The sequence below is a fragment of the Notolepis coatsorum genome (genome assembly GCF_963971535.1).
Source record: "Notolepis coatsorum genome assembly, chromosome: 5".
Lineage (NCBI taxonomy): Eukaryota > Metazoa > Chordata > Actinopteri > Aulopiformes > Paralepididae > Notolepis > Notolepis coatsorum.
Genome location: NC_140169.1, coordinates 162,322,173 through 162,349,658, shown reverse-complemented (window position 1 = coordinate 162,349,658; position 27,486 = coordinate 162,322,173). Strand labels below are relative to the sequence as shown.

Here is a 27,486-nt window from a genome sequence, read left to right as displayed (position 1 = left end):
ACACACACACACACACACACACACAGTCACACACAGACACAAACACACCGAGTTGTAGAGTAGAACCAGGTTAACTGTGTCCTGGAGTAGTATTAGTAGTAGTAGTAGTAGAACCAGGTTAACTGTGTCCTGGCTGTTAGTAGAACCAGGTTAACTGTGTCCTGGCTGTTGTAGAGTAGTAGTAGATCTAGGTTAACTGTGTCCTGGAGTAGAGTAGTAGTAGAACCAGGTTAACTGTGTCCTGGCTGTTAGTAGAACCAGGTTAACTGTGTCCTGGCTGTTGTAGAGTAGTAGTAGATCTAGGTTAACTGTGTCCTGGAGTAGAGTAGTAGTAGCTGAAGTACAACCACACACACACACACAACACAATAAACACACATACACACTAAACAACGATGCATACAGCAGAGGACATACTGTTAGACCGGAACCCGCTCATAAAGAACCTCATACTCAAGGTAGGTGTCCGTTGGCAGAGGCGTACGAAGGCCGGGGACACAAAATGGCCTTCCGGAGGTACTTTTGATCTCGACGTATGCGAAGAGATGAATGTAATGATTCGTAACCACAAGCCAGGCGACAGCAGCAAAAAGAGGTTGAAAAAGAGGACAGAAGAGTTGGGGGTAATGAAGCTCTACGCCCAGAAGGGGAGAGCATACAGGCAGGAAGCTTTAGCGCTAAATCAGAGAGAGACGGATATAGGGAAACCAACATCCCCACCTTATGTCACGCAATTGCCGGTGGGCACTGTGACAATAAGAGGAGAATATGAGGAGACGGAATTAGGGACCCCCGCTAGGTCAGAAACCCCCGCTAGGTCAGAAACCTCCGCTAGATCAGAGACCTCCCTTAGGCGAGATACCCCCCCCAAACTGACCCCGCAGGATCTCTATCCGAAAGTCCTGGCGGCATATGGCGAGACAGTACGTCGGAAGTTGTATGATGCAGAGGAAGAGGAGGTAAAGAACCTGGGCAGGCAGAGGGAGGGAGTCGGGAGGAAGATAGAGGAAGAGGCCCGTCAAAATGTGGCACAGCAGACATCAGGGAAACACGGGGCGTGTGGCCACACCAAACTGTTGACTGAGGAGGAAGATGAGAACGACACGAAACCAGCACAGGAGAAAGGAAACATTACAGGAACCCTGACTTTCGCCCCTACATTCCTGGGAAGTGTGACAAGTACAGGCCAGTTTCCCCTGCTAATAAAGGGGAACGATATCTTTCACATGCCATGGTCACCTCTAGACATCGATGGCATAATAGCAAGACTACCGGACCTTTCAGAAGGAGCCTCCAGGTGGATCACGCAGTTTGAGGAAAATACGTCATCTTTTCTGCTAGCAGTGGGTGACGTCAAATCCCTGTTGACGCGCTTGCTAGGAATTGGTGCCTGCCGGGACATCATGGGTGATACATCGATGCGAGTGGCATGCGACACGCAGGCCCATGATGGAGACATATTCAACGCGCATAGAGCGGCGTTGTGGTACAAACTCAGGAATCAATATCCATCACGTATTAATCCGGCAAAACTGGCGGGCAACCCCATAATGGAGACGGAAGGGCCTGGCACCTATGTGAACAAAATACTGAAGGAGTGGAGAGGTGAGCTAGGACACAACCCAGAAATTGACCCGTTGCAGAGAGCGATGTTTAGAGAAAGTGTGATGAGAGGGCTTCCAGAGGTGGTTAAGAATAGACTGGAAGACGTGGTGGGGTTAATGGACATGTTCTGTGCACATGTAACACATAGTGTGGAGAAGCAAAGGGCTCAGGAGCAGAAAGTCAGGGATCAGGATAGAAATGACTCAAGGAAGTTAACTCAGCAACAACTGCAGCCCCAAAGGAGGTTGCAGGCAGTAATGGTGTCATCTGCTACCTCTCCACCCATGCAGGACCAGGGACCCCCGCCTGCACCTCAGGTAGTGAGAAGCTATGGCTATAGTTCACAGAACCAGGCGTCCAGGCGGCAGGCAGGGAATGGGCAATCAGGCCCACGGTTTACACAGGGACCGGGGAACGAACAACAGTTTCCCCGTTTCCACTGTTGGAACTGCGGCATGCAGGGACACAGGGAAATGAGATGTAGGCAACCATACCGTCCCGGCTCGGAGTATGGAAGACCCGTGCGCCAGGGGGAGTCACAAGGGCCCCACGACCAGGGGGAGACAGGAGGGCCCCGAAACCAGGGGGGTAATCACTAGGGGTGCCCAGAGAATGCGACGGGGGGAAATCAAATGATTGTGGTTTCCAAGGGAGCTGAGCAAGAACCTATTCTGCAGGTCCTAGTGGAGGGCAAATTAACAGAGATGATGGCAGACACTGGAGCAGGTTTTTCCTGCATAAAGCAAAAATACGCCGCTCACTTACCCCAGTCTGGACAGTATGTTCGGACGGTCGGATTCTCGGGAAAAACACAATTAATACCCACATCAGATCCAATCTCTATGACGTATAACAACAAGACCATAACAATACCTGTATTAATTTCGGACAGCACCCCGCGCAATCTCTTGGGACGAGATGCAATGTGTAAACTAGGCTGTAAAATCCTATGTACGCCTGAGGGGATTCAAATTGAACAAGACGTGTACCAAATGATGCTACAAGGGACGGGGGAGAAAGAGGCCACTGTGTTCTGGCTGGGCAACATAGATGCAGAGCTGCAAAGGGTCTGTGACCCCTGGGAGCCATTTCTGAAAACCCAACTGCCTCAGTCTAGACAAACAAACATGGAGGCACATTGCACACTACAATATTTGACGAATAGTGACCTAGTTAGGAACAAGGCATGGTTGCAGGGACAGCCCGAGCAGGTGCAGATTAACTCATCTACGATAATTGTAGGGAGACAGGGCGCGGCGTTGAGGGTTAACACGGGTAAGTATCTACGGGAACAACATAGACTAAGAGACGCCGCCCCACACATCACTCTGAGAATAAATCCTGGTTACGAATCCGAACATCTAGGTTCAATGATACAGGAATCCGAGACTCAAAGGTGGGTCTCCACGGAATCTCCGCTAATTTGGAACAGCGCAGATGGGAGTTTCATAAAAATAATGATTTCCTTTTCAGTTTTGGCAAAACCGCAAGTAATCAGATTACCAGGAGACCCTTGCGTTATTCCAGAGGCGGATGCTTTGCTGGAACAGGACATGTTGGCGCGCACCCCGGAACGGTTGTGGTCAAAACACGACACAGATGTGGGTCTAATATTGTCGGCACAGCCAGTGAAGGTCAGGTTAAAGAAGGGTTGTAGACCACCTTTTATCAGACAGTATACAATGAAGCCAGAGTCGGAGGAAGCTATATCACATCAGATTGAGGGACTGTTAAAGGGGGGAGTGCTCGTCCCTTTCAAATCCAGATGTAATACACCTATCCACCCAGTGCTAAAGGCGGACAGGGCTAGGTACAGACTGGTACACGATTTGAGGGCGGTGAACGACGTGGTGTCTGGACCAGAGGCGGAAGTCGCTAATCCACACACCCTCCTGACAAACATCCCGAGTAGCTCGCAGTACTATACGGTCATTGATCTCACGCAGGCATTCTTCAGTGTTCCATTGGAAAAAGAGTCTCAGTATCTGTTTGCTTTTACCCACAGGGGGAAACAATACTCTTACACCCGGTTGCCACAAGGGTTCGCGCACTCGCCGCATTACTTCTCGAAGGCGCTCAAGGAAGACTTGCAAGGAGTGTGCGACACACTACTCAGCACGGTTTTACTGTATGCAGATGACATTCTAATCTGCTCGGATACACGTCAGCAGTGCCATGAGGACTCCATCAAAGTTTTGAGTGGATTGGCCGTGGGAGGCCACAAGGCATCCCGTTCAAAACTGCAGTACTGCCAGCCAAAAGTTGAGTACTTGTCTCGCGTCATTCAAAAGGGCATAAAAAACATCTCACCCACGCAACTCGAAGCTGTATCCAAGGCACCTAGGCCATTGACGGTCCGACAGATGATGACGTTTTTAGGGATGACTGGGTACAGCTCTGAGTGGGTGGAGGACTATACGATAGCGACAGCGCCGTTGAGGATGATGATAAAAGAGGCGGGTACAGACAAGCTTCGCGCTCCCTTGACATGGACCGAGGAGGGGGAGGACGCGTTCATAAACATTAAGCGTCTGTTGTTACAGGCCCCTGCCCTGGCGCTGCCGGATTATGAGAAGTGTTTCCACCTATTCGTCTCACATAGAGCGCAGCATGCGACAGCTGTCCTGACTCAAACACAGGGGGTGAGTGGGAAAAAACAACCGATAGCATATTACTCTAGAGCTCTTTCGCCGGTAGAGCAGGGTCTGCCACCTTGTTATCAGGCCCTGGCCGCAGCACATTTGATGTATGAGAAGGCAACGGCCGTGACAATGGGATATGACATTTGCATTTGGACACATCACAAATTGGCAAACTTGATTGAAAGAGGCAAATTTGTTCTGACCAGCCAACGGCAACAGGCTTACATGAGGCTCCTGCAGTACTCGGACGTTACGATAAAAACATGCCACGGCAGTAACCCGGCGGATCTGGTACCACTCCCGAGCGAGGGTCAACCGCATGAGTGCGAGGTGGAGGTACAGGCTTTCGTGAAACTCCGTCCTGATTTGGGAGTCGACCCGCTCGCGATAGCAGAACTCTCACTTTTTGTGGATGGGTCCTGCTATCGGGAGGGGGAAAATTTAAGGTCAGGATACGCCGTCGTACAGTGCAAACCTAACGGAGAAACACTAACAAGAAAGGCCGGACAATGCATGCAACCATAGCACCTGAGGAAGCGACAGCGAAACGCGTTGTGCAAACAATAAATAAGCAAAAACGAGTCCTGTGGAGTGTGCGGTCCCTTCTTTCCTTTGAAGGTTTTCTCCTTTTAGTTTATTTATCTCTCTTGCGCTGACCTGCACCTCCAGTCGGGGTCCAACCAGATGTGCACGAGTCCTATCTAGTTTAAATGCATGCAACCATGTTCGGCCCAGCTTGCAGAACTAATAGCACTAACAGAAGCATGCATAATAGCTAAAGATCGCACGGTTAACATCTTTACAGACTCTGCGTATGCGCATGGCGTATGCCACCTATTCGCGGCCATTTGGAAGGCAAGAGGCTTTAAGAAATCGGACGGCTCACCGATCCTTCACCACAAGCAGGTTGTGGCGCTTATTCAGGCTGTAAAGTTGCCCAAAAGCATTGCTATCGTAAAGTGCCAGGCACACAGAAAAGACTTGTCCTTTGTGACGACGGGAAACAACGCGGCGGACGAGGCCGCGAAGGCGGCGGCTGCGGTGCCGTCCACGGCTGTTCTGATGTTTGCGGCCGAACTGACGACTGAGGTAACTGAGGATAATTTGAGTGATCTTCAGGACTCAGCCACGCAGGCCGAGAAACAGTCGTGGACGGAGAGGGGGGCTGTAAGGGGGGCAGATGGTCTGTGGAGGAGTCATAACGGTTTGATAGTCGCCTCCATCGATCTTCTGTCCTTGGTGATACCTGAGGCTCATGGTGTTGATCACTGTGGAAGAGCAGAGACCCTGAAACGAATCACGAAAATGGGATTTTGGTCCCCAAAGCTTCAGGCACAAATTGACGTTACACTAGCCAGGTGTTTAACATGCTTACAGGGCAATGTGCGCAAAGGAGTACCGACAGTGGCGGCTTACACACCCCTCCCTGAGGGACCATTCAGACATCTGATTATGGACTATACAGATATGATAACGCCAGTGCAGGGCAAACGATACCTCCTGGTAGTAGAGGACTGCTTTAGTCGCTGGATTGAGGCCATTCCATCTAATAACAAGAACGCGGACACAGTGATCAAGTTCCTGTGTCGCGAGGTCATTCCGAGATTTGGAATTCCCACGATATTACAAAGCGATAATGGCCGCGAGTTCATCGACAAGGTGGTTAAAGGGCTGATGCAGAAATTAGGTATAAGACAGCGCCTTTCCTGTGTCTATAGTCCCGGGTCGCAGGGGAAGGTGGAAAGGGCCAATCTGGTCATTAAAAACAAACTGTTGAAAATCTGTATGCAAACTAAGCTTAACTGGATTGATGCTTTGCCACTTGCTCTGATGGCTATTAGAAGCAGCGTAAACCGCCAAACACAGCTAACACCGCATGAAATGCTTACAGGCCGCAGCATGCCAGCACCGCCATTTAGACACCTGGCTAGGGGCCCGGCATTAGATATTTTTGAGCAAGATCTGAAAAAATATCTTCAGCAAGTGACTAAAATACATGAAGCTGTGTTTCGACAGGAGCAGAGAAAGGAGAAAAAGGGGGTGAAGGAGGCGGAGAAGGAAGCCACCAAACCGAGACTGATCCCTGGGGACCTGGTCTTCGTAAAGGTCCACAAGAGAAAGTGGTCATCACCCCGGAGAGAGGGCCCGTACGAGGTGATCCGATCGACTGGAACGGCAGTCCAAGTCAAAGGATCAGCGACCTGGTTCCACTTCAATCACTGCATAAAGGCCAGCGGCGATCTCTTGGGGGATACAATCGATCGCAGTTATGCAGAACCCGACATGGAGGGTCCGAGACGGCAACTGGAAGGTGCAGTGCCTGCTGATGCTCCCGCAGATGTTGGCAGCAGTGTGCGGACGGTCGGCCGGGCACAACGACGTCATTGAGAACCGTCACGGTCGACCCGTCCTTGAGGATGACGGGTTTGAGTGGGTAGGAGTCCCACGGGGTCCCGCTCAGGCTCAAGTACCGGCAGGCTTTCATGACCAGGCTCAGAATCAGGCGCCCCCTCTGCCCTCCATCGAGGAAGGGGGGGAGAAGATAAGACTACAATCAAAAGGGGTGTTTCCCGTAGGACCGCAAGGGCATGTTTTTGATTTTGACCATTCCCCCGTTACAGGCGGGGATACTTACCATTATACTAACGAGGATCGGGTTGTGGGGGTAGATAGGAGGGTTGAGCCTGTCCCGAACCAATCACAGGGGACAGGGGTGAGGGGAAAAAGGGAGGTCAAGGACACTGAGTCGGAAGAGGTGGGGGGACAGGATATGTTCCAGAGGACAGCCGGAACGTTGAGGGACTCAGTGGGCTCACTCTGGGCCAGGTTGAGGGGTTTGCTTCCTTCCGGGGAACAAGATGGGGGCGACTATGACTATGACGAGGAAGACCCGGAGGCTGACCCGATGTATAGGGCGGCTTTAGGGAATGAGTGGTTTAAGTGGGTTCAGTACACGAGCGCGCAGAATCAGATAGAGGATTGTTATGTCTGCTCCAAGGCACGTCCGGATAGGCTGCTGGTGAAGGGCACGAAGTTCAGTTGGGCTCAGTGTGACAGGGACGCAGAGGCATGGGAGGGGCCCCATAATAGTCGCCCTTGGTGCGAGGCAGAGTGTTTGGGGTTTCTCGGCTCTAGTCGTTTTAAGGCGGCAGGAAACGTCACGGATTTCAAGGATGTCACTATGCGGGAACGTTGTAGGAAATTGGATGTACGTGTGCAGGGGGTAGCGACGGGGTTGCCAATACCCAGAGGTGTCAAACTATGGCTGACCAAGGATTTCGAGTGCTTGCAAAAGGAGGGGACCCGGGACGTAGGGGAGGTGGCAGAGGGGCGGTGCACTACTATTTGGAGCATCACGACTAACTGCACGAAAGAAGGAAAGTGTGGACACGGGGTCGTGTTAAAGGGAGTGGATACCAACCCACGGCCTGTAGCTTGCCCTTTTCATGTCCAGGATATGGCACTGGCGGACCAATACTGGCTCTGCGGCGGTAGGAGGTTGAGGAATACACTTCCTTTAGATTGGTCAGGTAGATGTGCCCGGGTTCAGGCGATCATGCCAATGGTGGTCCTACCATTATCAGTGACGGAAGGACCTTCTGAGTCTCCTATCTCTCGAACGAAGCGTAGCTACAAGGCAGACCCAAGGGTGTATCTGGACAGCATAGGACAGCCAAGGGGCATTCCAGCCGAGTTCATGGCTAAGAATGAGATTGCGGCAGGGTTTGAGTCTATTCTGCCATGGATATCGGTCAATAAGAACACCGGGTGGATCAACTATTTGTTTTACAATCAGCAGCGGTATCTCAACTACACCGAGGAGGCGTTGGATGCAATGGGGGACCAGATGCACGCGACCAGTACGGTGGCGTGGCAGAATAGACAGGCTCTGAACTGGTTAATGGCGGAGAAGGGTGGAGTCTGTTCCATGTTTGGACAGTACTGCTGCACATTCATTCCGACGAATGTGGGGCCAGGGGGAAAGTTCTCCGAGGCCATGGCTAAGCTGAAGGATTTGAGGGAGGAGTTGAGGGGGAATTCTGGCCGGAATGAAGAATGGTGGGGGAGTGGGGTGTTGGAAAGATTGGGACAGTGGGGAAGCATAGTGATGCAGACGGGGATATCCATTGGGGTGGCAGGGTTGATATTGGTTCTCCTTTTCTGTTGTGGTATGCCTCTCTTGGGTAGGCTGGTAACTTCACACGTAACAAGCCAAATGCTGATGGTGGGACAGAAAGAGATTGAGCCACAAATCGGGCCATGTCCTCAGCTTTATGCTGCCTTAGAGGGAGACGAGGGGATAGAGGATTAGGGGTATGGTGAGGTAGGGACATTTTCTTTTTGTTGGTTCTTTCCTTTAAGAGTGACGGGGGATGGTCTGAGTGCAGTTTTGTTGGTTTATTCCTTTAACTAGGAATTTTAGTCTGATTTTCTAATGATCCTTCGGCATAGAGATTGCAACCATTGAAAATCATTGCATTATTTTTTTTTTTTTTTTATTATTTTTTGTTTATTTTACTCGTGGTCCTGGTCAAACCGGAATGGGAAGGGGCATCGGCAGAGTGTCGGTTCTGAGCCTGAGGAAGCATTGAGAAGAAGTGTTCTGGGGATCGGTTCTGGGGACTGGAGGGACAAAGGGGGGGGCTAACGCAGTGGGCAAGATGGGCACCTCCCGTCGAAGATGGGGGGACACGTGGTGAGGTCGGTACCAGCGCCTCCCGTCCAGGCATGGGGACATGCTTCTACGGGGGACTGGAGGTGTGGCGTGGTGGTTGCTGTATTGGCAAAATGTGACTTTTGGCAATACGGTGAGGAGACTATGGCGTGGGCATGGAAGGGGGGCTGAGCGATGGACACTGGGACTCAATGTTATGGAAGAGACAATGTCATTTTTTTTTTGGGAGGGATGTTCTATGTTTAGTTCTGACGGTCAACTTCTCCTTTCCCTGATGAGAGTCGCGGTTTCCGGCCGGAACTGTGGCTCATTTGGTAAGCGGTGGAGGTTGGGGGGATTTGTCTGTCAGGTTAGGATTATAAATTGGGGTATTTTGTTGATGTTTTATTATTACTCTTGTTTGGAACGGTTTTGTGTTTTGGTAAGAACGGTAGTCAGCCTTTGTTGGTCCGTTAGGGGTCCAGTGAATGAAGTAAGGTTTCTGGTTTAGATTAGGCATTTAAACTTTTATTATATAATTGTGGTTTCTCGTTTAGTTAGACGTTCACATTTTCTTGGTTATATGATTTGGGTGGGACTAGGGATAGCCCCAAATGGGCGAATGTTGTGGAAAATGTGTATACGGGGGTGGAGGTAGGAAAGGGGTTAGTCTTGACTAGTTTAATATAGGTCAACTAGCAGGGCTCAAAGACACTAGGGCGACAGTCTGGCTGATGTTCTTAAAACAACCTCAAGATAGGCAGATGGACATTTCAGTACATCATATCGTGTGCTCTAATCTTGTGTCTTTTCTCTCTTTCACACATACACAGCACACACACACAGACACAGCACACACACACAGACACACAGACACACACACACACAGACACACACACACATACACACACACACACACACACACAAACACACACACACACATCTCACTCTCTCTTCGACACACACACACACACACACAGACACACACAGTCGTACAGACATACACACCGACACACACACACACACACACATTCCCTGTGTCACAATACACACATACAATACACACACGTCTGTACACAGACGCACACACACACAGACACACACACACAATACACACATACAATACACACACGTCTGTACACAGACGCACACACACACAGACACACACACACATACACACACACACACACACAAACACACACACACACACACACATCTCACTCTCTCTTCGATGTTCTTAATGTTTTACATCATATCGTGTGTGTACATCATATCTTGTTTATCTCTCTTCGATGTTCTTAATGTTTTTATCTAAATCTATGTTCTTCTTAATGTCTTTATCTCTCTTCGATGTTCTTAATGTTTTTATCTCTCTCCGATGTTAAATCTACGTGTCATCTTAATGTACGTCATGTCATATCTGACATGATATGACACGTCATCATATCTGTCATGTGGGGGCAGGACTGAGAGGGGATTTAGGGGACAAGCAGAGGGATTGAGGGGTAGAGTGTTTTTTGTTCAAGCTGTGGTGATCCTCTGCTCGATCCATAGCTTTTGCTGTTAAGAACTTCTTTTCCTAAATAAATTACCTACTTGTTAAAATTGGAAATATCGTCTCCTGCTGTGTTAAACAACCATCAGCCACAACACTATCTTATCTAGTTGTTTTATGTGTCCGTGGCTATAATGCAGCTCATCATAGAGTACGCCTACACACGCTTTGTGCCGGTGACAGCAGAGAACGTGAAAGAGCTTCTGGTAACTGCAGACACTGGCATAGTAGGAGCATGCTCTGACTTCCTAGAGGGCCAGCTGTCTCTGGAAAACTGTGTCGGCATCTGGAGGTTTGCGGACATCTACTACTTCCCTGACCTGAGGCGCAAGGCCCATCTCTTCATCGTGTGCCACTTTAAGGAGATGCTGCCCGTCTTTGTGGAGCTGTCCCTGCAGCAACTGGTGGACATCATCGAGAGGGATGACCTGAATGTGAAGAACGAGGGTACGGTGTTCGAGGCCGTCCTCCGTTGGATCGACCACTCCCGTGAGGAGCGTAAAACAGACATCCCTTTGCTGCTGCCCAAGGTAACTAATTGTATTACTGTGCAATGCATTAAAACAACACTAGGTTCCCTAGTACAGTGGTTCTCAAACATTTGGGTCCAAACTGTTCCCTAGCAACAGAATTCCAGTGAAACCATCTACAACCGCTGTCTAAGTTGTACCCGCTGTCTGCTTGTCTCTTCCCAGGTTCGCATGGGCTTGATGAGGCCTGACTACTTCCATAACAACGTCCTGAAGAACCCTGTGGTGAGGGACAGCCACGACTGCAGGCCCCTCATCCTCAGCGTCCTGAACCCCCCTGGCTCCAATAGGCTACCAAACCCCCTGACCCGCCCACGCCTGCCCCAGGAGGTCCTATTGGCCATCGGAGGCATTAGTGGCGGCAGCGTGACCAATGGCATGGAGGCTTACGATATCCAAGCCGGTGGATGGATGGACGTGAGCGTTGAGGCGGAGAGTCCCCGGGCCTCCCACGGCAGCGCTTATCTCCACGGTCTGGTCTACTGCGTCGGCGGCAAAAGCGGCCTAGAGTATTTCAGCAGTGTGTGCAAGTTCAACCCTGTCACTCGCAGCTGGCTGCAGGCGGCTCCCATGCACTCACGCCGGTGTCACGTCAGCGTGGTCGCGTTGGGCGGCTGTATCTACGCCATGGGAGGGTATGACGGACACGTGCGACTGAACACCGCCAAGCGCTACGAGCCTGAAACCAACCAGTGGACACTGATTTCACCCATGCTGGAGCACAGGAGCAACGCCGGCGCCGCAGCGCTCCACGGCAAGGTGGGTGGAACTGAGGAACACACGTGTGGTAGATGAACCCAAGGAACGTTCACATTAAAAACTAAGCGATTGGTATCATTCAGAATCAGAAATCATAAATGTCTTTATTGCCAAGTAAGCTTTCTTGCACATACAAGGAATTTGTCTGGGTCCTTTGGTGCATCAACATTAACAGACAATTAAAGTAGAATGAAATAAAATGGAATATATAAACTAAATTAGAATATTCTTATTACAGGTTTACATCTGTGGTGGCTGCTCACAGCTCACAGCTGAGTGCTACAGCCCAGACACCAACCAGTGGACTCTGATCGGCCCCATGAGCAGCAGGCGTAGCAGAGCGGGAGTGGCTGCGTACGGAGGACAAGTCTATGTGGTAGGTGCACACGGAGACAAATGCTTTATACTAGATCTTTTTATAGATATGTATCATTTGACTTGCAATGCTGCTGTGATGCCCTCATTTCCCTAAGTGGATTAATAACGTGTCTGCCTGCCTGTCTACCTGAGACACACACTAAAACATTCCTCTCATGTGTCCTGTTCTCAGGTGGGAGGGATTGACAGATCAAACAACCTGCGTAGCGCGGAGGCCTACAGCCCCTTGGACAGACTCCTGGCGTGCCCTGCCCGACATGCTCACCCCTCGCAGCGACTTTGGCATCGGGGTGTTGGACGACCTGCTCTTCGTGGTCGGAGGCTACAGTGACTTCACCTCCATCTCCAATGTGGAGCGCTACGACCAAAGCAGCGACAGGTGGACTGTAGCAGAGGACATGAAGATCCGCCGCAACTGTGGCCTAAGCTGCTGCATAATGCATGGCCTGCCTAACATGAGCCAGTACGCCGCTCCCTGTGGCGCCCTGCAGTGACCCCTGCAGTGACCCCTGGAGGAGGAGGAGGAGGCAGCGGGGGGGGGGGGTCCATCAGTGGCGATTCTAGAAATTTTTAAACAAGGGGGCACAGGGGGGGGGCATGCATTTTTTTCTTTTCTTTTTAGCTACGTATGACCGGTAAGTATAAAGAAAGTTGGGTTTATCTAGACAGGTAGCCTAAGTGTAGCAGGTAAGGTATAAAGGTAAGTATATTAGGTTACATTATTTTACTAATAGCAGATCAGACAACTCTTCAGCCATTGGGGTTCATAGAAAATATTTTATTGGCACCACTGCTGTACAAGTCTCTTTTTTTCACATGAAAGACACAATAATAATAATAATAATAATAATAATAATAATAATAATAATAATAATAATAATAATAATAATAATAATAATAATAATAATAATAATAATAATAATAATCATAAGACATCACAGGACAGAAACGTATTGCAATAATGACAAGACAATAGAGATAAAATAGAATAAATAAAATTAAAACAGAAATAAAGATTTAATTATATTGATAGATATTACAAAAGAGATTCCTAATTACAACAATAATTGTTCACCCAAGGGCTGTCTACTATTAACAAACCTAAAACATGTTAGCCATTGTAGGTCATTCACCAGGTCAGAGCGAAATAGTAAATTATAGGCACAACTCCCAATATCAGTAACAGGTCTATTGTTCTAAGAATAACATTTGTCTAAGAGCCCAATAGCCAGCAAGGCCACTGGACTGGAGACCAGAAGCAGAGCAGCCATTGTAGTGCTGTACAAGTATTTTAAAGTGTTTTATCACTCAATAAATTCAATTAATAATAAACTAAATTAATTGTATCACTCTATCAAGTTGCCCCATGGCATGAAATTATTCATTCATATTAATTCAAGTATTTGCATGTGAGTGAAAGGTACATGCATCGTTTCAAATATTGTATTGCCACTAGTGCTGTGCTTATTTACATTTATACAACTCAATACAAATCAAACAAAGTATTTTAAACAAGTGTTTTCTCACTCAATTATCAAGTTGCCCCATGACATGAAAGGGATTCAAGTATTTGCATGAATGCAAGGTACATACATAATATTGTATTGCCTCCACTGCTGTCAGACAACTATTTACTTCTCCAAGTATTAACATAAATGATCACTCATTAGCAGATCAATCTTTTCTCTTGTAGTACTTTTACCACTGGATGGCACTATCACTAAAATTAGAGTTTTGTGTGAGATGAACAGTAATGTGGGATTTCACAATGGATGACAAGCTGTTTATTGACCGGCTGAGCGGACCAGAGAACTGGGCAACTGGAAGTTTCAGATGGAGCACTTGCTAAAAAGCTAAAGGACTATGGGGTATGCTAATGGTGACAGATATATTAGCTGCAGATGCTAATGCTCAAGCACGGGCTGGGTTTGATAAATGGAGAGATATATACAATATACAGTAAATAAATACAGTAAAAATATACTGAGGTCTACAGTAGGTGTAATATTGCACAGTGCTGTTTCAAGGAAATGAGTCCAGGAAGATGGTAACTGTCACTCTATGCTCAGTGATGCAGTGAGGCACAGTGATGCATTGTATAGTCTGATGGCTGTTGGAATGAAGGACTTCCTGTGCCGTTCAGTGCTGCATTTTAGATTTTTAGGTTTAGACATTTACGGGGGCCAGGTTGCACTTCCAAATTGCAATCAGCGCTGGAGTTGCCAAGGGTTGCTTCTTGAAGCAGTCAAAATGCACTCCTTGGCTACACCTACAATCAGTGGTCCAGTCGTAATATGGGAACTGCCCGGACGCCACTTGCGCGGGTACGCGCGTACACGCGCGCGCATGCACACAGAACAGATGATTATTATGCAGAATAAATAGTATTAAACATGTTTGTATAGGAAATTACTAGTTTTAGTTTAGTTTTTGTAAATATTGCCTTGAAATAGAGAAGCTGAAAAAGTTAGCAGGATGTAGCCTTCAATATATAAAGAAATTATATTGTCAACAGATATGGTTGAAAAACAAACAATGTTTTAAATGTAATTGTAGTTACAATTTCTTTAATTGAATGAACTTAAACTAGAAAAGTAAATACAAACTAAATTAACAATGTAACTTAGTTTACAGAAGGACAGTTTCCTTCTGAAGCACAACTTAATGCCTCATCCTTGATCCTTCCAGTCGAGACCATTGTCACATAGTGAGAGGTTCCACAGCTCAAGCAAACCCCCACCAATTGGTACAGGCTTGTATTTTGGTTTGGCTCTTCTCGTTCTTTGTTATGCTATCGTTATCCTATTATTATGCAAAGTCTGATAGATAAGTGCCGGCCGCCGGGTACTTGGCGCACGGCGCAACGAGTCCAGTGAAAATTGTGAGCGCATTTTTGTGTGCGCGCGCGTGTACATCCGTGCGCGATTGCGCATACTTCTGCTCAGCGAACTACTAGGACGGCCGTGGTACCCCGTCCTACCACCACTGCATCCCTGCCTACAATGGTTGTCAATCATTTCGACATCAGTTGTGACCGGTTCAGAAGAACCTACATTGAACTTGAGAGGTTATGTATCCTTTATTCCTTCCGCGCCAGCAAATTATAGTCCCCTGTGTAACTACTGTAACCAGAGTGCTACGGACTGGTTTAAATTTGCATCAGCTTGCGCCAATATGGGCAGGGGCACAATGGGGGCACATACATTTAGTCATTTAGGGCAGGGGCACAATGGGGGCACATACATTTAGTAATTTAGGACAGGGGCACAATGGGGGCACATACATTTAGTCATTTAGCTGACGCTTTTATCCAAAGCGACAAGTCATCAGGAAGGGCACAACTCTATCAGCTGAGTAACAATGTTCATCAAAGTGTCATGCTACAGTGTAGGTTAGTATATTAGGACAAGTGCATGATGACAGTAAGGTTAGTTAGGGTTATATTTTTTATTCTTTTTTTATAATAATAATAATAATAAATTCTGGGGTGGCACCGCAGGGGCACCTGAGATTTCAGGGGGGGCACGTGCCCCTGGTGCCCCAGTAGTAAAATCGCCACTGCATCTAAGAACCGTAAACATTTATTAGACCAGTCCAAAAGAAATCCTAATAAATGAATAAATTACTATCAGCCAAAGGTGGTGACGTTTCTTTCTTCTAGTAATTCCGACAATATCTGTTTTTGGTTTGTGTAATGCACATAATATGGGCACTTTTATCCATATGGTTGAGCCTGTTAGGAATTGCACCTCCAACCTAAGCAGATTGCAGATCACTCTCTCTATATGGAGGCTACCATCTCTCCTCACTGATAGGACACCTGACAAACACACACACACACTCACACGTCGGCCCTCATAGTATTGTACCCATTCTGCAATCTGTTAATAAAGTTTTCAATAAATCAATCAAAACCACCGTAGCTGGCGTTGGTAACGGTTAGCAAAGTTAGCTAGCTAACTTGCTGGTCGGGGAGCCCAGCATCTAATGTTTAGTTTGCAAGCAAGCTAACAGGTTGACTAGCCATAGATATATATCACTAGATGGCTTACCCGCGCTGCTGGCCAACTGAGACCAATGTTGCCACATGGTGGCCATCTTGCAAGGGTGGAGCACACCCACTCATAACATGCATGTCTATGGTGCATGTACTCTCGCAAGATGGCCGCCGCTGAAGTACGCGGGAGACTCCGCCTTGAGCCATCTAGTGTTTTATATCTATGTGACTAGCTACCTAACGTTGGCTCTGGCGATTGTCTTTACTCGCCAGTGTGGCAAGTGGTCTTCATGAATCACTCGCCAAACATAAAAAAATATTCGCATTTGGCGAGTAAAATGGCCTAATTTCCTCCCCTGTCAGCACGATGTTTTACACAATGACAAGCCATTTAAGGAGTTTGTTTGAAGTGAGGTAGCTAGCTAGCACTAGCTAAGGTAGATAACCAAAAAAACAAACCTTTCAAATATATCCCGGGAGAGCGGTTGGATAGCCAAATTGTACAGCCCCTTTCGGGACTAACATTAGCCAAGTTAGCATTGACAAGTTAGACAGAGACTTTTGAAATTGTTAAGTTACATACTGTACGAAAACAGCAATATAACGTTAGAGGAAATGTCGCCCAATTGAACACCAACATAAATCAATTTGATGAACTTACTTTCAATTCGGGATGAGTTGTTGCTTTCTTCTCACTCTCAACGAGTCCGTCACTTTTCTGCCGCTCGAATGCTATTTCCGGTTGGTGACTCAACTCAACTGATCTCAGAATTCGATCAACGCGAGAGAAACCAGTAAATTCAACATTCTCCATAAACAACAGAAGTTTACTTGAAACATGATCACAAAAGGATTATAAATGAATTTGTTGTATATACTAACTGTATTGATGTAAATTCAAAGACCTGCTCTTTCCCGTCTTTTCAGTGTAGTAGCAGTGACGTGCATATATATATATATATATATTGTGATGCCAAATAAAGACCTCTGCAACAGGTCCTGCATTATTATTATTACTCTGTATGAGAGTTAGCCAAAAACAGGGCATTATTTATTTCACAGGGGAAAAAAATGCAGCGCTGGCCCTTTAAAGGGTGACCGAAAAAACATCCAGGACATCACGGAAATGTTCAGGTAGTCAAGAGACTCACCAGGCAAAGGTGCCGACAGGGAACTTGAAAAACGAGGGCCGCACGGAAGCGGTGATCACACAGGGAATATCCACAGGAGCATGGCGGTGCTCACACAAGGAAATCCACAGGAGCATGAAAACGTCCCAGCAGGAAAACGGTGCCGACGTCTCACACAGGGGATGCGGTGGTAGGTGGTAGGATGAAGATGGCACGATGTCTCACACCGGAGACGCGGCAGTAGATGGTGGCAACAAGATGACCTGGCAACGAGTGGAAGGCAATCGGCAGTCTTTGTAGTGTCCCAAGGAGCTAATTACCAACCACTCACAGGTGCGTGAGGTAGAAAAGCGGCACGTCCCCTCGTTTGGCAGGATGCAGTCCTCTCCAGCCCTCACAGTACCCCCCCCTCCACGGGAGCCACCTGGCGACCAGCCAGGCCCGCTGGGGAAAAAAATTCAGAGAGGCACCAGGGAAACTGACCTTGCTAGCTGAAGGGGCAGTCCTAGCAGTGGGGAACAAGGGAATAGCCGGCAGTGTGGCTCCAGGGAAATTGACCTTGCTAGCTGAAGGGGCAGTCCTAGCAGTGGGGAACAAGGGATTAGCCGACAGGACGGCTCCTGGGAAACTGACCTTGCTAGCTGAAGGGGCAGTCCTAGCAGTGGGGAACAGGGTAGCTATCTGGGCATGCTAGCTACAGGGCCTATGCTAGCTGTAACGCCACATTAGCATATAGGCTGCGCTAGCTGCCGGAGCTAAGCTAGCAGACAGGGCTGGACTAGCATGAGAACACATGGGGTTAGCTGCAGGGGCTAAGCTAGCAGACGGCTGGACTAGCTGAGGAAGCTGGTTAGCTGCAGGGGCTAAGCTAGCAGACGGCTGGACTAGCATGAGAACACATGGGGTTAGCTGCAGGGGCTAAGCTAGCAGACGGCTGGACTAGCTGAGAACACATGGGGTTAGCTGCAGGGGCTAAGCTAGCAGACGGCTGGACTAGCTGAGGAAGCCGGTTAGCTGCAGGGGCTCTCTCATACACTGCCTGTGCCGGCTGGGGTCGTCGACTTGGCCAGGTCATACTTTTAGGGTTTGTATAGCCACCCCAATAGCACAACACAAGACAGGTATGAGAGTTAGCCAAAAACAGGGCATTATTTATTTCACAGGGGTGAAAATGCAGCGCTGGCCCTTTAAAGGGTGACCGAAAAAACATCCAGGACATCACGGAAATGTTCAGGTATAGTCAAGAGACTCACCAGGCAAAGGTGCCGACAGGGTAGGGCTGGGCGATATGGAAAAAAATCATATCGCGATAACGATATGATAATTTTATTTTATTTCTCGATATCGATAATTATCGAATTGTTATAAGTATAATTTTTTTTTTTTTTTTTTTTTTATTATTTCTTTTTTTAACAACAGATGTATGTTTATTTTGCAGCAATTCTTTGTCATTGCCGCCATCTTTAGTGTTACATCCCCTCACACTCCAGTTCTCAGGCTGCAGCTGGTTTAAAAGCTAAAGTAAACCGGCTTCTCTGCTGGCTGTGGCTCCAGAGGAGTTGAACAGTTCTGGCTCTGCTAGTTTATTTTCTATCTTTTGGCGCTTTTTTGGTGGACAAACCACCGCACATGTGCACTGTGACTCGTGACTGGAGTCTAGTTCTGCTAGCACACATAGCCTACTGTGTACAGACGGTTTCAAAATGTATTTTAAATTAGAAAGCAAACAAAATAAATGGACAAGAGAAAAAGAAATCTGAATTTGGTCAGTATTGTCATTTGGACAAGCAAAGCCATTACTTTAAGTTGCAGGCAAGAAAGACAAGTCTGTCCACTGTCTCTGGTTTTAAAACTGCCCTGTTGCAGGTAAAAAAAAAAAAAATCACACACAATAAACCTCTCCATAAAACAGGGACACGTCCCCTAGGACTTCAAAATTGCGAGAGTGACCCCTCTGCACAAAAAGGGCAGCAAATTAGACCCAGGCAACTACCGCCCTGTTTCTATTCTTACCTCCATCTCGAAAGTCATGGAGAAAATAGTCTACGAACAGGTCGAAAAGTACCTGGCAGAAAAAAATCTAATCTACAAATTCCAATCTGGCTTCAGAACGTCCCACTCCACTGACACATGCCTTCTTTATTTGAACGACCACATCAAACAAGAGGTGGACGAGGGCAAATACTGCGGCATGGTCATGCTGGACCTACAAAAGGCCTTCGACACTGTCAATCACTCCATTCTGATTGACAAGCTAAAAGCAATTGTTTTTTTTTATAGTTTATCAGTGAGCTGGATGCAATCCTACTTGGAGGGGAGAGAACAGATGGTGGAGGTAAACGGTACTCTACCCCCCCCCCCCTCACAGTGAGCTGTGGTGTTCCACAAGGAAGCATACTAGGACTGCTACTGTTCCTAATTTATGCAAATGACATGTCGTCAGCCTGTGACTGCAACTTGTTCCCATTTGCGGATGACTCAGCCCTGCTGGTCTCTGACAAGAACAAGTTGCAGGTTGAAAAAACCCTCAGCTTGGAACTAGGCAAAATCTGCATATGGCTCGCTGATAACAAACTATCATTACACATGGGCAAAACAAAGTCCATTCTCTTCGGTTCAAATAACAAACTCAGCAAGACCGACGGCTTCTCAGTTACAGTGGGTGACAATATTGTCACAAGGAAAGATGAAATTACCTACCTGGGTTCCATCCTAGAGGCAAATCTTTCCTGTAACAAAATGGCATCCAATGTAATAAAAATAGTCAACCAACGAACTAGATTCTTGTACCGGATCTCCTCTCTGGTAAACAAGAATACCCTGAAGACTCTGGCAGGAGCACTCATTCAAGGGTACTACGACTATGCTTGCACCTCATGGTACCAAAGCACCTCAAAGGCGCTAAAAACAAGATTACAAACATCACAAAACAAACTGGTCAGACTACTACTTAACCTTACCCCTAGAACCCACCTCACCCCTGCCCACTTTGACAACCTAGGATGGCTTAGAGTAGACGACAGAGTACAGCAACTTGCAATGGGCCTGGTCGCGTGTTGCTTATTAACAGCGGAAGAGTGCAAAAATGCTTCCGCATTCGTCACCGCACGCCACTACGGTAATGCGCCTTTCCTTTCACGCCGCTCAGACAAATGCATATGGCATTTCCGCGTACATTGCAACGAATCACTTGGAACCTCGGCTGTCTTTAACTATGAGTGAACACAACGCAACATTGTAACGTTAACGTGTACTTTACTATGGAATATACATGTATATTATCGCGACGCGTCGTCAGACTAAACAGTGTTGTGAACACAACACATTGTAACGTTAACGTGTACTTTACTATGGAATATACATGTATATTATCGCGACGCGTCGTCACGGACTAAACAGTGTTGTGAACACAACACATTGTAACGTTAACGTGTACTTTACTATGGAATATACATGTATATTATCGCGATGCGTCGTCACAGACTAAACAGTGTTGTGAACACAACACATTGTAACGTTAACGTGTACTTTACTATGGAATATACATGTATTGTTAGAAAATGTTTTGGATCTAAATCACTTGGAGTTTGAAAGTGATATCAGAAGAAACGACTCAACCTCGGCTGTCTTTAACTATGAATGAACACAACACTCTAACTCACCATGTTTAGATAATAAAGTACTCAACCTCTACTTGTCTACTGTCTGACTGAACACAACACTCTAACTTACCATGTTTAGATAATGAAGTACTCAACCTCTACTGTATTTAACTATGAGTGAACACAACACTCTAACTTACCATCTTTAGATAATGAAGTACTCAACCTCTACTGTATTTAACTATGAGTGAACACAACACTCTAACTTACCATCTTTAGATAATGAAGTACTCAACCTCTACTGTATTTAACTATGAGTGAACACAACACTCTAACTTACCATCTTTAGATAATGAAGTACTCAACCTCTACTGTATTTAACTATGAGTGAACACAACACTCTAACTTACCATCTTTAGATAATGAAGTACTCAACCTCTACTGTATTTAACTATGAGTGAACACAGCACTCTAACTTACCATCTTTAGATAATAAAGTATAACCTCTACTGTCTTTAACTATGAAGGAATTACAACCTTTATTTAATGGTTAATATTTTGATAAAGGGTAATTTACTATATTTGTATGGCATTTACACTTAAAGTAGAAAAACAAAAGTAATCTGTAAAATAATAGTGAATTTCCTGTGAAAAAACATTTATTTTTTACAGTGTACGTTACACACACAAATGCTACATTATGACACATTTTACAAAGAAAGGCCTATGTTAAAGTGCAGCTTGGCTTAGAGGATACTGTCTTGTATGAACTACCAGTAATATAAATAATATTAGCAACAAAAATGTGTTCCATCTTCATGTCAGATGATTTTCAAAAGGAAAATGTACTACGCCTCTGTCGTCTACTCTAAGCCATCCTAGGTTGTCAAAGTGGGCAGGGGTGAGGTGGGTTCTAGACCCATGTTACTGACCAGACACTATATCAGTGATGTCTGTTTACTGCAGAGTGGCAGCGCTAACAGAAATCAATCAATCAATCAATCAATCAATCAATCAATCAATCAATCAATCAATCATGTACCTCGGCGCAGCTGAATAACAGTAGGAGTGATCGCCTGCTGCGTCCATCACGTGTATGGTGATTAATATGAACCAAAGCGTGATTAAATTGAATCAAAGCGTGTTAATATGTGTCGAACCAAGCGGGGATATCATGCGCATGCGCGCGCGAGCGCGGCGCGAGCACCTCGCGGTGCACCTGGGCGAAGGAAAAGGAAAGGCGCATTACCGTAGTGGCGTGCGGTGACGAATGCGGAAGCATTTTTGCACTCTTCCGCTGTTAATAAGCAACACGCGGCCTGGTCTACAAGATACACTATACGACTAAGGTACCCATGTACATGTCAAAATACTTCCCAAAGGTCAGTGAATACCACGATCACAACACCAGAGGAAGCTCAACAAATCATGTTAAACCCAGATTAGGCTCAAACAAGGGACTAAACACGTTTCGCAATTATGCCACATCAATGTGGAATGCCCTACCCAAAGCTGTAAACGAATGTGAATCCCTACCCACATTCAAAACCGCTCTAAAGAGCACCTACGGGAGGCTGCAATTCGAAACTGGCCACCGTAAATGTCCAAACCCCCCACCCCTTCCTAATAGACAGTCTCCTCCCCACCACATGTATATATTCTCTCCCCGCCGTATGTATATTTGTCTCCCACCCATCCACCCCCTCCAAATGTACAGTCTCCTCCCCCACCCACCCACCCCCTCCAAATGTACAGTCTCCTCCCCCCCAAAGCTAAATGCACGCACAGAGACAAAAAAGGTATGTATCTTCTTGTCTAACTCCAGGGAAGATGTTAAATAAGCTAATTTCCCAAAATGTTGGAGTTTTCCTTTAACAATTGTGTGTATTGAGCCGTACTGTATTGTACCCATTCTGCAATCTGTTAAATAAAGTTTTCATTCATTCATTCATTCAGATGTTTAAGCCAGAAAGAAACAGAAAAATAGAAGGACATTAAAGCTAATATAAAAAGATTTAAAACATATTCTGTACATTCACTCACTATAGGCATTCATGCATCTATAATTAAAAAATTAAATAAAAATAAAAACAGTGTACAGGGACAATTCAAAGCCCATACATGTATACACACTAGATAGGCAGGCAGTGGCACAGTAATCATAATCAGGACAGTCAGGCTGGTGTGTGTGTGTGTGTGTGTGTGTGTGTGTGTGTGTGTGTGTGTGTGTGTGTGTGTGTGTGTGTGTGTGTGTGTGTTCATTAAATAGTAGTCGTGTTTTGGGGCCACAGCCATGTTTTTAGGGCCACCAGAAGCATAGGCCCCCTGGCATGCATGCATTTTAAAAGATCTGCCTGTTTGATGAGTCACATTGATACATCTCTGAACCGAGTGTGGTTGACTTATTGTTATTCACTTTAATCTTCTACATTTACAGGAAAAGGAACATATCCGTTGTTGCTAAAGATAATTCGTCCAACTAACTGTTAAGTGCTACGCTCACCTTTTGCACTGGATCCTCTCCTTCGCCCATACTGCACAACCGATGTCGCCATTGACGCAGCGTAATATCTTTGTTCCAACAATGATTCAAAATGAAAAATAATTGGAGCAACTTATTTTGCTTCGTAACGTTCAAAATAGGTATCTATCTCTCATCCTCTTTCGTGAACGTTTCCAGAGTCAACGGACTACAAACTACCACATCAAGATACGCATTTGTTAGTGTATCCAAGCAACGCTTGGAACACTGTGCGTCATACAAAGCCTGGACGAAAGATGGCGCTATTTTAAGTGCAGCTGGAAAATAACATTGCTACAGTACATTTTTCCTTGTGTTTTATTCCGACTACATAGGTTGTGTAAAACATAATTTATATATGCTTACTTTTTATGTGAGTTATATGAGGATACAGCTACAAATATATAATAAATGTAAATGTATGTACAGCTACAAATATATATATATATATATATATATATATATATATATATATATATATATATATATATATATATATATATATATATACCCTTTTCTAACATGATAACATGGACATTATACATTCTAAACTTTATTCTCTGTGACCCAAACTGTCCCCATAGCAATGAGTCATTCTGATAACTACAGGTCTAAAAAAAAAGTAAAAAGACAGCAAATTACAAAAGAGACGTGCTGAGCTGAGTGTAATAATAATAGCCCCCTACATTTCCACATTTGATTCGGTCTGCAGCAGGGCGCACACACACCGGACCACTGGCCTGTAATAACCAGAGAGAGGGGCATCATGTGCTAATGCCGCATTCATGTTACGTGGGAAGAATCGGAAGAACCAGAGGACATCTCGTTGCTACAACTAGGAAGCATTCACGCATTGACTCGATGAAACGCCCACATCCATACTTCCGCAATTCGTGACACGAAGTGGGAGATATCGGGGTCTATAAAAAAATCCCATATGTCCTAGTAGGAATTACCACTAGGAGGCTGACGTGAATGGTTTTTCCCAGTCGGAAGCTGGTTCTTCCGCTTCTTCCCACGTAACGTGAACGCGGCATAAACCTCAGTCAGGATCAGGTGATCGACTGTGTCTGCAGAATTAAAAACAATCAAAAGCCACTTGGCTCGTGAATATACGCACTTGTTGAGATGAATAAACTCAATGTGTGTATTGAGCTGTACTGTATTGTACCCATTCTGCAATCTGTTAATAAAGTGTTCAATCAATCAATCAATCAATCAATCAATCAATCAATCAATCAATCAATCAATCAATCAATGTAGAGACCTATGTGATGAATGAATGAATGAATGAATGAATGAATGAATGAATGAATGAATGAATGAATGAATGAAAACTTTATTTAACATATTGCAGAATGGGTACAGTACAGTACGGCTCAATACACACAATTGTTAAGGGGATGCAGACCAGAGAAAGCCGTTTGTCTTGTTTACATCAGGGTCCCCCATTTTCAATGCATAGTGCAAATAAAGGCTTTTTAAAATGTGTAGAGCTGCCTTGGACTTCAACTTTTTTTTTATATATAGTTTGTTGTTCCTGTTGGTTTGAACGTTTCCTATTGTAGTAGCGTGATAGGAACAAGTTGAACGAGTTTTGGTTATTATAGTTTTTGGCCTGCTAGAATAAAAAAAAAAAAAAGCGCTCTTTGGAGGCGGGTTCACTTGGAGGCGGGGACGTGTCTCTCTGGTGGAGATGCTGGTTCTCCAACCCCGCAGAGCATCATTGAGCAGAGCACGTTATTACACAGACACACAGACAGAGAGGATACTGCTGTGTCCAACAACTAGCCAACAACTACAGAACCCTGCAAAATGGCCCCGATCACCATCAAGAGTATTTTAATCAGTGAAAGTGTTGATCCTTGCTGCAAGAAGATCCTGGAGGAGAATGGAATCCGAGTCACGGAAAAGCAGAATATGAAGATGGATGAGTTGATCGCGGAGATCAAGGTAGTTTTTTTTTGTGTGTGCATCTCTGCAGGAATATGACTGCGCACACATCGTGCACTTATGTCCTCGGTGGCTAATAATCAATAACAATAACAAAGCTACTGTGCAATTGTTTTCTGAAGAAGTTAACGCGTTAAGTTATTTCCCAGTTTATGGTCGTCATGCATGGCTATACTAGTGCTTGTTGCGTTGACGTGATTCTGCACGTGGCATCATCACATGCAACATTTGAGATGATTTCGAAATCTTAATTCAGAACAGGGCGTCCACAAATTGAGAATCACTGCTTGTTTAGTACCCGCCCTGCCCCACTGCTTCCAAATCTGATGCAACTGCATCCTCGTTGCCAGGAGGGAGGCCTGACTCTCATCACAGGCGGCAATAATGCATGACGAGTTATGTCTTATGTGACTGTCTGTGATCAAAGACTGTAAGACAACAAGCGTTTCAACCTTTTACACAACGTGGTGCAGCTTGTCGAAGTAGAAACTACTGCAACGGTAGAATGCAAGGTAGGAAAACTATGAACATCCGTGCAGTCTATGATCACACTGTAATGACATCAATTAATCTGACGGTATACTCCTGTATGCAATGCATTTCAATAGTGCATATTTGTATCAGTTTATATTCTCTGAGTTGATTATTATTATTTACACTGTTTATTTTTTCTCATATTTTTATATTCAGATACAATTTTATTGCCTATATTATTTATGTATTTCTACTATTACCCTGCCCATACCTGTACCCCCCCCTCCCCCTTGCTGCTATAAAGCCAGAATCTCCCCCAACAAGGGGATCAATAAAGGAATATCTTATCTTATCTTATGTACCACTTTAGAAATGTCATCATAGACAGGGTTATGCTAGAACTAGACCAACATGCCCCTTTCACAGTAGATAAACAGTCCATTATACTACAGATTAGATTAGATTCAAGTGTATTGTCATCATACAGCACAAGTACAGTACAACGAAAAGAAGTTTGGCGTTCCAACCAGAGTGCAAATGTAACAGTAAAGTGCAATAGTAATATACAATGTGCAGGTGATTAAACGGGATATCAAATATATAAATGAGTGCTATACTGAGTATAGTGTGTCATGGAAAATTCTTAAACTTAAAGGAAAACTCCAACATTTTGGGAAATTAGCTTATTTGCCATCTACCCTGGAGTTAGACAAGAAGATACATACCCTTTTTCTTCTCTGTGCATGCAGTAGGAGTATAGGAAGACACGCACCGTTAGCCTAGCTTAGCGTCAGTCACTGGAAGTAGGTTCCTCCATTAGCCTAGTTCCCAACGTCTTCCTACTCCTACTGCATGCACAGAGAAGAAAAAGGTATGCATCTTCTTGTCTAACTCCAGGGTTCCCAAAATGTTGGAGTGTTAAGATACATAGGCCTACGTTTTTCTTCTCTGTGCATGCAGTAGGAGTAGGAAGACGCGCACTGTTAGCCTAGCGTAGCATCAGTCACTGGAAGTAGGTTCCTCCATTAGCCTAGTTCCCAACGTCTTCCTATACTCCTACTGCATGCACAGAGAAGAAAAAAGGTATGCATCTTCTTGTCTAACTCCAGGGTAGATGGCAAATAAGATAATTTCCCAAAATGTTGGAGTTTTCCTTTAAGAGAAATTGAGATCGAGTCAACAGAAAGGAAAGAAGATGGTTTATTCTGTGCACAGATTGAGATCGAGTCAACGGAAAGGAAAGAAGATGGTTTATTCTGTGCACAGAGTCTCAGTTCGATACAGAGAACAGAAGACGGTCTGCGAAGTGAGCCACGAGGCCAAGGATAGTAAAATAAATAAAGGTTTTGCACACAGGAAGAACTGAACACTGGTGAGCTGCACCTGGCTAGCAGGACCTGAGTCCCTAATATTTTGTTATCAGAGAATTGGAGTTGTTCCTTCCAGGCAAAAAGTGATGTTCTCTGTACGCTAGAGAATTCATACCAGTAAGCTGGTTCATCATAAATGAGAGTAACAGACAGCTCAGACAGAGAGCGTTTGAGATTAATGGTTAACATGACGTTAACCCTTTCACTGCGACGACACACAGAAGGTTAACCCTTTCACTGCCACGTGACAAATGGTTAACCCTTTTCACTACCACACTACAGAAGGTTAACCCTTTACTATCACACTACAGACGGT

At 45.6% G+C, this 27,486-nt stretch overlaps 2 protein-coding genes across 2 annotated transcripts in view; one reads left to right on the top strand and one right to left on the bottom strand.

Annotated features, from left to right (window-relative positions):
* Positions 1 to 23,398, bottom strand: part of cfap210 (cilia and flagella associated protein 210) — a gene marked incomplete at its 3' end in the record, with an annotated part of 58,643 nt that extends 35,245 nt beyond the window's left edge. The window contains exon 1 of the mRNA XM_084314355.1: positions 23,356 to 23,398. The remainder of the gene's footprint in view (positions 1 to 23,355) is intronic.
* Positions 23,399 to 25,116: 1,718 nt separating this feature from the next.
* The window catches only part of phgdh (phosphoglycerate dehydrogenase), a 54,853-nt gene continuing 52,483 nt past the window's right edge, over positions 25,117 to 27,486 (top strand). Inside the window, exon 1 of the mRNA XM_084315372.1 lies at positions 25,117 to 25,326. Within this exon, the coding sequence (XP_084171498.1) occupies positions 25,189 to 25,326 (138 nt within the window). The 5' untranslated portion in view covers positions 25,117 to 25,188. The remainder of the gene's footprint in view (positions 25,327 to 27,486) is intronic.